This window comes from Nansenia antarctica (genome assembly GCF_963989245.1).
Source record: "Nansenia antarctica genome assembly, chromosome: 1".
NCBI classification, from domain to species: domain Eukaryota; kingdom Metazoa; phylum Chordata; class Actinopteri; order Argentiniformes; family Microstomatidae; genus Nansenia; species Nansenia antarctica.
This window is the reverse complement of record NC_137674.1, coordinates 29,192,770-29,203,194: the sequence shown is the minus strand read 5'-3', so window position 1 is coordinate 29,203,194 and position 10,425 is coordinate 29,192,770. Positions and strand designations below refer to the sequence as shown.

At 42.1% G+C, this 10,425-nt stretch overlaps 1 protein-coding gene across 1 annotated transcript; it reads left to right on the top strand.

The window, feature by feature from the left end:
- Positions 1-1,169: 1,169 nt before the first annotated feature.
- On the top strand, positions 1,170-9,887 carry LOC308173630 (zinc finger protein 292-like; the record flags this gene model as incomplete). The annotated part of the gene is made up of 9 exons (XM_080548663.1): positions 1,170-1,319; positions 5,049-5,203; positions 5,904-5,982; positions 6,396-6,531; positions 6,632-6,834; positions 7,167-7,303; positions 7,722-7,863; positions 8,225-9,745; positions 9,837-9,887. The coding sequence occupies 9 exons, from the start codon at positions 1,170-1,172 to the stop codon at positions 9,885-9,887; spliced, it is 2,574 nt and encodes an 857-aa protein (XP_080404789.1).
- Positions 9,888-10,425: the final 538 nt, after the last annotated feature.

Below are 10,425 nucleotides of genomic sequence, written 5' to 3'. Positions count from 1 at the left end.
CTGTAGCTCTATGTATTAGAAGATGTACAATGATGCTTTTAGTTCTATGTATTATGTAAGCTTTTAGGTCTATATAGGCTATTACAAGATGTGCATTTATGCTTTTAGATTACTTTGATATAAATTGTATTTGCTTGTGACTAATCAACAGATTAGCATTAGAAAAGCATTGTGATGTGATGTAGAGAGTAGAGCCTTATATGGGTAGTGCTTGTATGTCTTGGTTGTGATGATGTGAAGTGGTGATATATACGTATGTAATGTGTTGATCAAATCATTAGACTAAACTGTATGAAATTAAATTGCAATAAAATATTAACATTATGCATAATGTGTTGCCACATTATTTCTCCTATAGTGTACTGTGAGTAATTGATGCCTTGAAATTGTATGGTTGTATGCGTGTTTATGACCCATGTAAATACACTAGACAGCCACATGACAGTTAAGTGGAATGAGGTCTTGAAAATGTTTTCATGTCCTAGCGTTTTGCCCATAGGCTATAAGCTTATTTACACATATAATCTATGCATTTGTTCAGGCCGGTTCAACCTTTCGCTAGGTCGGACACTCACACTATGAACTCACCTCAAACAGTAGTTCGCAACATGAGTTCAGTATCAGTGTAGTAGTATGGGCAGAGATCTGTGCCACTAGAATCTGAATCTGAATTACTGACTTTGAATTTGAATTACTGACTTTGAATTTGAATTGCTCAATTTGAATTTAAAAAAATGAATTTGTATTGTTTAACTAGAATAACTGAATTGAATACAAATTCAAATTATGTGATTCAAAGTTTAAAAAAAATATTCTAATTGAGCAATTCAAATTCAAAGTCAGTAATTCAAATTCAAAGTCAGTAATTCAGATTCAGATTCTAGTGGCACAGATCTCTGCCCATATAGTAGGCCTACATGACATGATTCTCATGAATTCTATACAGGCCAAAATCAATCATCCGGCATGTTGTTGTGTGTCATTTGGAAGGTCACGTCAATGATGCTTTGTTGACACTACAGGATGTCGTCCCTCCCTATCACCGCATCTCTCCCCTCCCCCCCTGGCCTGGCGTGTCCGTGCGTGTGCACGTCTGGCCTGGCGTGTCCGTGCGCGTGCACGTCTGGCAGCGTAACATCTGTGCGTACGCGGCCGTGATTGTTGTGAAGATGGCGGAGGGAGAGACAGAGAAGGAATATGACACAAGGAGAGCGATCGAGGTCCTCCGCGAGCGGTTCCAAGAATTGACCGCAACACTCAAAGACAGCACCGAACCGCCCGTGGAAGCCTCGTCGCATTTCTGCCAGGAGTTTTGTCAGGTAGGCATGTTTTCCTCCAGCGGTCCCATCCCTCTGCAGCCTCCCAGCCTGGGCTTCCTGCCTGCCTGGCGTGTACGTTAGCTACAACAATGTCGCTAGCTCGCTAGCCCTGTCCCACACCGGGAGAAAAACCGTATAGAAAGATATATACGTGTATAAAGATATTCGGTAATGGACAGTAGACATCGTTCGTTTTTGATGATGGTTGTTTGACGTTTTTACTTTGAGTTGTTTTCATGCGTAACTCAATTTTTCCCCTAGCTAGTTGGCTAGCTAACAGATGAATGTGGCTAGCAGCAGTTAGCTAGTTGATGAGGGTCCATTTGATCATTCATTGTGAAGCGAGATGGAGATATTGTGCAAAATATTGTGCATTTTTATTAACGCACGAATGTGACAGGTTTGATGATGTTGAAAACTTCCCACACCTTGTGTAAAGATGTGCATTTATAGATAGAAATGTGAACATTTTTTCCATATCATCATTGTGGCTTATATCAAAGTATTGATGTGCCAGCGAGAGGCCTGTTCTGGGGTGTCGGTGTGGATGGAACATATTTATGAAAGTTAAAGTTAATCAAAGAATATCCAAATTCGTATTTTCGGGAAAAACAATATTATTCAATGCGTTAGGCCTTTCAGCGGGTAGTGGGCGTGTTTGAAGCCCTTCTTTGTGCAAGATGTAGACTTTATTGATCTCATAGATCTTGGTAGATGGCACCTCAATTTCACAGCGATGCTATCCTCCCACAAAAATATGTTTAGTTCAGCATAAGTGAAAGATTGTTACACATTTCTAGATATTGCACTTACTGCTAAAAAATATTTCACCCGAAATGCATTATATAAAGAGGATAAATGGCACACGTTGCAACTTTTCCACACCCAGCTCCTCCCCTGACCATCACGATGTCTTGTCATGTATTCTCAGAGCACATGAGTTTTGCATAAGATTTTACATGTGTTGTTGTTGTTGTTGTTGTTGTCGTCTCATCGGAGGTGCAGTGCCCTGTAACTTCCTAATCACTGAGGTGTGTGTTTACACGTGTGTAACATTGTAAAAGGATCTCCCTATTGCATGCCATCAAAAGGGCTGTCCTTGGAAGACCTAGGTAGGAGACTCTCTCATGGAGGAGAGATTAGGATTCCCCCCGGAGTGGTGATGGAGAGACGGGGGGAAGGGTGGTCGACAGGGCAGAGAGTAGGCCTAGCCTGTATGAATGCATGTGTAGAATTGGTCTCAACTGTTATGATTATATAGATTATTACTAGTGTAAAATAAAGTGTAAGTAACTGCAGTGAAATGGCTTATTAAAATGTATAATTACAGTAGTAATAATTACATAGTGTAATTACACGTTCGCCTGCAGTAAATCCTTTCTCATCAGCCTATCCAGTGTTCCTTTGAAGATGTTTAATTCATAGATGTAGACTGCAAATAAAGCTTTGCAGATTTGAATACCCATACTCTTTCCTATGTCTGTACTTTTTCCTATACGTGTACTGTGGCTTACTGAGTCGTAGAGTGATTGAGAAGGTCCTATGTAGGCCAACCACGTAGGCTCGACTCCACAGGCGTTTGTTGTGGTCAGTCCTATGTAGGCTATTTCAAAGGAAGCCGGTCTTTGATGTATTTGACTGTATTAAAGGGCTACGTTATGTTAGTTCGTCTCATCCGTCCTCTGCCATCTTAACCCGCAGTGATGGATAGCCGTTGTCATGGAGACCACTATCACACTTTATCTAGCAGCAGACCACTGTTAATCATGATGGGCCTCGAGCGTACAGGTTCTCCCTCGACACACACATACACACACACACACACACACACACACATACAGTGCACGGCAGCACAGAGAAAAACTTAACTACAACCACTCTGTGGAAGCGAGAGAGAGAGAGCTATCATTTTCCATTCAGATGTATTCGCCTTTGTGTCTTGTTTGTTGATGTTGGTTACAACCATTTTAATGTAGATGTGTCATTTTCTCTGACACACATTACTAATTAAAATCAGGGATAAATAAAAATAAAAATAAATAAATTATGATGACTAAAAGCTTGTTATGTGTCAATTAGGCTAGAAGGCGGTGGTGTGTTAATGATGGATGCTTGCAAATTAGTTTGTCTTGTTTCTAGATCCTTGATCTGGCAGAGAAACAAGGGACTAATTTGCAAGCAGGCATCGTTCATCTGCCAAATAATATGATTTAGGCCTAATAGAAAAACAGCTCATGTCTGTTACTGTTGAGGTGAGGAACATTAATAATGTCATATTCTGAGTCTGTAATATGCTATTGTAGAGGAACATATACAATAATAATGTTGTATTCTCTGTCTGTGATATCTGTTATTATAGAGGAACACACACAATAATAATGTTGTATTCTGTGTCTGTAATATGTTATTATAGAGGAACACAATAATAATGTTGTATTCTGTGTCTGTAATATGTTATTATAGAGGAACACACACACAATAATAATGTTGCATTCTCTGTCTGTGATATCTGTTATTATAGAGGGACACACTACAATAATAATGTTGTATTCTGTATCTGTAATATTTTATTCTAGAGGAACACAATAATAATGTTGTATTTAGGGATGCACGATATGCATTTTTTCCAACCGATACCGATAACCGATGTTTACCCGCTTCTCATGGCCGATAACCGATATGAGAACAGATATAATTTCACAGTTGATAACCTGTAGTTCATGCACACCTGAAGGTAAGAAAGGCTATGTAGTGAGCAAAGATTGATGATTTAATATTCCATAGTGATCTCACCAAATCTAACTTACATCACTATTGTTAACACAACAAAGAGAACACTTCTGACTCTTCAAATGTTCATTTATTTAAAGGAAATACATTTCAACATTGTTGAAAATCACATCACACTCGCTAGTCAAGCCAAACTATTGCAATGCATGGATTGGGTGAGTAATCCCCACTGCTACCTAGTTAACTATAACACTACTTTACATTGTTACCTAGTTAACTAGAACACTACTTTACATTGTTAGCAGGCTCACAAAACAAGCTGTGTTAGTTGACTAGCGATGTGTCATTCATTTTCAACAACGCTTAGCTCGCGCTTTTATTTTGAAATCGCGAAAACGAAAACAGAAGTCAATGTCGGAATTAGCCTCCTTGTTGTTCAGAGAACAGATGCCAAACTACCGACATGTTTGCTGTAATAATAATATGATTTGGCAGTAGAAAGCCATCAGTCAATAGCTCGTCTCATTCACAGAACAGCACGGGTTGCCTGCACTGTTTGATTGCGTATTTTAGAGCAGACTACAGAGATGGTGAACATTAGCACTAGCTAACATTGGCTATCTATTTACCTTAGCTTACCGTTAATTGACTGCATGGCTGTACGCAGGCGCAGCATCATGAGCGCGACAAACGGAACCGGAAATATTTCCGGCTTCATATTATCGGCTCTATATCGGCTAAAATGTAATAAAACCGATAAATATTTAGTAACATTAATTTCCCAATATCGGGCCGATAATATCGTGCATCCCTAGTTGTATTCGGTGTCTGTAATATGTTATTATAGAGGAACACACACAATAATAATGTTGCATTCTCTGTCTGTGATATCTGTTATTATAGAGGAACACTACAATAATAATGTTGCATTCTGTGTCTGTAGGTCTCTGTTTTGTTGATAACGTTGTTATATGTGTGTCATGGACCTTGTGCTTGTAGATCCTTGTGGAGCATGCAGGTCGATGGAAGACTGATGAGGCCCCCCTGCCACTCCTGGGGGTGTACACAGTGGCCATCCTCAGTTATGCAAAGGCCTCCTCCTGTCTCTCCTGCCAGTGTGAGAACGTGCCCCTCGTACTTGAAAAGCTAGCACTGTGAGTAGCACTCATTAAGACAATGTCAATATCTGCCGTTGGTTTCCTTAGGCCGTAATCCGTGAGGGTCGTCCGTAACGGAACGCATTTATCTGTCGCCTTATTTCTGATGTCCGTGTCCGTGTTGTCCAGCCAGAGAGTTTTTACCACAAAGTCGAACTGCATTAGTAAAATTCTCACTCAATTGTCGCCCTGTAGCTCTGTAATTCCTCCATTGACATCATCACAATGTAACGGCGTAGCAGTTGAGTTGGGTGGTCTGTGGTATTACAGAAGTGGTGTATATATGCTTATTCAACTTGTGTAAAGAAAAAAAAACACAGATTGTTTGTTCATACCCTAAATGGACTGACTTATATAGCGCCTTATTCCAAAGTGCTTTACAATGGCCTCTCATTCATCCATTCACACACATATTCACACACCAATGGCGGCAAGCTACCATGCAAGGCACCGGCCCGCTCATTAGGAGCTATTTTGGGATTCAGTGTCTTGCCCAAGGACACCTCGACATGTGGCCAGCCGGTGTCCGAACTACCGACCTTGCGATCATTAGACACCCGCACTACCTCCTACACCACAGCCTCCCCATACCCTACTACTGGGCGTTTACAAAGCGTAACGCCATATGCACCCGTAACTGTCACATTGACTTGAAACACCAGAGCAAACTTATTAAACGAGTGTGTTTGATTCGCAGGAGCTGTGTAGAGCTTCTGCTCTCGCTGCCTGATCACGTCCCTGGTGCCTTATGGGAGGAATTCCAGTCCTCAGTGAAGGTCAGTATCTCCTATGCTGTTCTATTTATTTTATTTTTTTGTTCTTTCTTGGTTGACATTTCATAGCAAAGGAGTAAAACTTGGAGAGCGATTTGATCTAGTCCAGGTCTTTGTGATCTTTGACAAGGAATGAAAAGCTGACAAGCTGATTGTGAAGATAAAGTAAAGTTTTTATTAGGCGGATTTGGGGGGGGGGGAAACTGACGTGTTACAACCTATTTTCAAGTTGAAAGTCATTTCTGAAAGTGTGTTGATCAGAATGTGGGCCTTGTTGGATTGTGTTCAGTATGTTTGTTTACTTACTACATTCCAAAAATAATTGTTATTTTAAATCTGATACAAAACGCTTAACTTAGGAACACCAGGACAAATACAGGACAAAAGTTTGTGGAAAATGATTTTGTCTTTTACAGTTGGCACACTGCCTTTTGCAAGAGACTGGGAACACACAGCTTCATATGCTATCGGCTATAGCACAGGAGCACGGCGTGTGGACCAACCCCACGTTGAGCTGCATACTCTCCAATGAGATACCTGACATTGACAGAGGTTAGTGTGTGTGTGTGTGTGTGTGTGTGTGTGTGTGTGTTCATTCATTCAATCCAGAGCTAAATGCTGACCCAGTTTGTGTCTCTCCTCTGCTCTCTAGTTCATGAATTTCTGCAATCGGAGGGTCCCACACTCCTTAATATGCGAATAAAGCACCTTATCAAAGAGAATCAAGCTGAGAAAGCGGCTGTCCTGGCGAAGGTGTGCTCGGAGAATCCAGCTTATGAAGGAAAAGGAAACTTTAAGCAGACATACCTTGTTTGCCTGTGTATGGCGAGAACACAGGAGCAGCTCATGGAGGAGGTGAGGGAATGCTATTTGAGTTTATTGAATAATTTAGCGCATCAAGCTTCTCTCAACCCGTGTAGTAGCACTATTTACTCATGTAAACAATTAGCAACGAGGGATTGCAGTCCCTCTGCTACTTCTGTAAAAGTTGAAACGGCTGAACTCTATTACCATGTAATAACAGTGTTAAGTAAATGTAGGTCACAGTGTTATCTGAGTGATTCCATCTTCACTTAAGAGGCATAACAGTAACCTAATTTAATTGAAAAGTATACATTGAGTAGCAACAATTAAACCGTATCATTATGATTCATTCATTCATGACTGATATTATCTCTCTGTGCCAGATTGCGCAAGTAGACTGCAAAGATGCGTTGGAGATGATTTGTAACCTAGAGTCAGAGGGGGACGAGGAAGGAGCGCTCTGTTTGTGCTCTGCCTTCCTCAAGCGACAGCTTCTCCAGGGAGATATGTATTGTGCCTGGTGAGTACTATTCCCACTTCTTTACTTAAATAACTAGCAATGAAATCTAAAGGTCTGTCTTGACTACAGTGTATTATCTCCTGGTTATGTATTTTGTCATTTATCTTGTGTGTCTTAAACCACAAAATAGGGAACTGGTGTCTGACTACCTGTTGTGATAGAAAGATCCTCTCTGTATGTAGCTGGTTGCTATGACACTGCAATTATGATCTCTCTTGTCTGTATTTCGGCAATCTCAACTTTTGCATCTAACATGTTTTATTTTTTATAAACACACAAGCAACATCTAAAAACTTAATGAGGATGCATTAGATACTGTGGGCCGGTTTCACAGACAAGGCTTAAGCAATTGTTCTCCATTGAAGATGGATGGGATGTATGTCACAGACTTAACTTAGTTTGTCTATCTGCCTCGCAGGGAGCTCACATTGTTCTGGAGTAAGCTACTGATGCGCTTGGAGTCTTCAGCTGATGCTTTTTTGGATCAATGCAAGAAGATGGCCTTGCTCTCACGGAGTGTCTGTCACATCCTCTTCCTCATCAAAGTCATCCAATCAGAGGTGAGATCCTGTCCTTTCATGTCATATCCATTACATATTGCATGAGACCTCCTCATCCCCACTTCCCCCTTGGACAGTTTCTCTTCTGTAAATTGAAGGGAAAAAATAAGTAATTCTTTGTTCTTCTAGCATTGTAACTGCTAATGGCCCCTGGTCATAACATAGATTACTTTTTCTTACGATGACTGATGGATAGATGATTCACCTCCGCAGACAAATGTATTTCTTGCTTTGAATAAAGGCGTCTGCTAAATGGCAAAAATGTAAATGTAGAATGCACCTGTGAGAAAAAACATGTTGTTCCACGTATCCTTATAACTTGTTTTGTTTTGTGTTCATTTCTTTTTTCTTCTTTTTTTAGGTGCAAGAGGTGGGATTGCCGGTGTGCATCGAAATGTGCGTTCAAGCCCTGAAAATGGCTTCCAGTGACAACACAGACAGCAAGAGCACCATCTGCAAAACGATCTCCTGCCTTCTCCCCACAGACCTGGAGATGAAACGGGCGTGCCAACTAACAGAGTTCCTCCTCCAACCTACCGTCGACTCATATTACGCAGTCGAATCCCTCTACAACGAACCGGACCAGAAGCTTGAGGAGGAGAATCTACCAGTACCCAATTCACTGCGCTGTGAGTTGCTGTTGGCCTTGAAGACCCAATGGCCTTTCGATCCGGAGTTCTGGGACTGGAGAACCCTGAAGCGCAACTGTTTGGCGTTGATGGGCGAGGAGGCAGCCATTGTGTCTTCTATCGATGACCTCAACGACACAGACGTTGGAGAGGGCGAAGCGTCAGACAAGGGTCCGGAGTTCAAAGACTTGGAGGATTTTCTTTTGAACACTACAAACGAACTGAATGAGATTTCAGACGAAAGAGAAAAAAATAGGGAAGCTAAGAAACTACGGGAGAAAGGATTTGTGTCTGCCAGGTTCAGGAACTGGCGAGCCTATATGCAGTACTGCGTGTTATGTGATAAAGAGTTCCTTGGCCACAGAATCGTCCGTCACGCTCAGAAGCATTTTAAGGATGGGATTTACACTTGCCCTATTTGTGCAGACAGTTTCGACAACAAGGAGGTTTTCGAACCACATGTAACATCACATGTTAAGAAATCTTGTAAAGAACGACTGGCTGCTATGAAAGCAACTAGGAAATTGAGCAAGCCACCGCAATCCCCAGGCAGGCAGTCTAACAGCATCAAAGAGACAACTGTTGTGAAGGTTGAGCCCCAGGCAAACGTCAGCCCGGCTAAAGCTACTACTTCTCCCTGTCTAAATCACACCAGTGCTGCAACTGTCCAGCTCAGCCCTCCTCCGAAGCCTGGACAAGCAAGATGCGACACAGAATTCACGGAGGACTGTGTCTGCCCCGTTACAAACTGTCAGAAGGTTTTTAAGTTTTTCCGTAATCTTGTAGCCCACGTAAAAGCCCACAAAAATGACGAAGAGGCGACGCGGTTCCTGGAGTTACAACGACAGAAGGTGGTGTGCCAGTACTGTCGTCGACAGTTTGTTAACGTCACACATCTCAACGACCATTTGCAAATTCACTGTGGCACTAAGCCCTACAACTGCATACAGCTCAACTGCACTGGCAGCTTCAACTCCAACTCAGAGCTTCTCATGCACAGAAGGCAGCATGCTGAATTCAAGGCAATGTGCATGTTCCCTAACTGTGAGCGGATCTTCAACGAGGCCTACCTGTTGTATGATCACGAGGCTCAGCATTACCTAACATTCACCTGCAAAATGGCTAATTGTGGGAAGATTTTCTATTCACAGGCCCAGTTGAGGTTGCACCTGGAGAACCATGATGTCAGTGAGGTGTCCATCACAAGTGAGAACCATCTGAACCCAACTCAAGTGGAGACTTTAGCCCAGTGTGTACCCAGGCCAGTGGAATCATGCGCCGCCTTTGTGCGCCTTGAGCGGATTAATACACAAGCGTATATGAAGGATGTTATGATATTATCAGGCTCATCTACGTCACGAAAACCTGAGGTCCCTAAAGAAGCTTTTCCTGTGAAAGTAAAACATTCAGTTGAGAGCATGCTGAATTGTATTGCAAATCCCATGGAAGAGCCGCAGACATGTTACACTCCATTGGTTCAACCCACATTGGAATCGGGGGATGGAAACCTGTCTCCTGAGGCTCCACGAGCTCACCACAACATGGTTGCAAATGGGGAGAATCCCCAGTATCCCTTTACGGCAAACCCACTGGAAGGGAATCTGAAGGAGGAACAGGGAAGTGGATTGGCTCATATATATCAGAAAGTATTACCACAGATCTTACCCACACCAGAAGTCAAGATCAAGAGCGAAAAACCGTTTTTGTTACAACCGTGTCGTAACTCTCCTGGTGGCAATGCTGATGAACATTGCTGCCCGTTTGAGGATTGCACGCGGTCATACAGCACCTCTAAAAGTCTCTCCAGGCATGTGAAGAAAACACACACCGACTTCTTTGAGGAATGGAAATTGGCCAAGAAATACAAGAAAGTTGCCAAGATAACTTCAAGAAAAGACAGGCCTTCAGTTGGTCCGTCACAGGCCCCTAATGA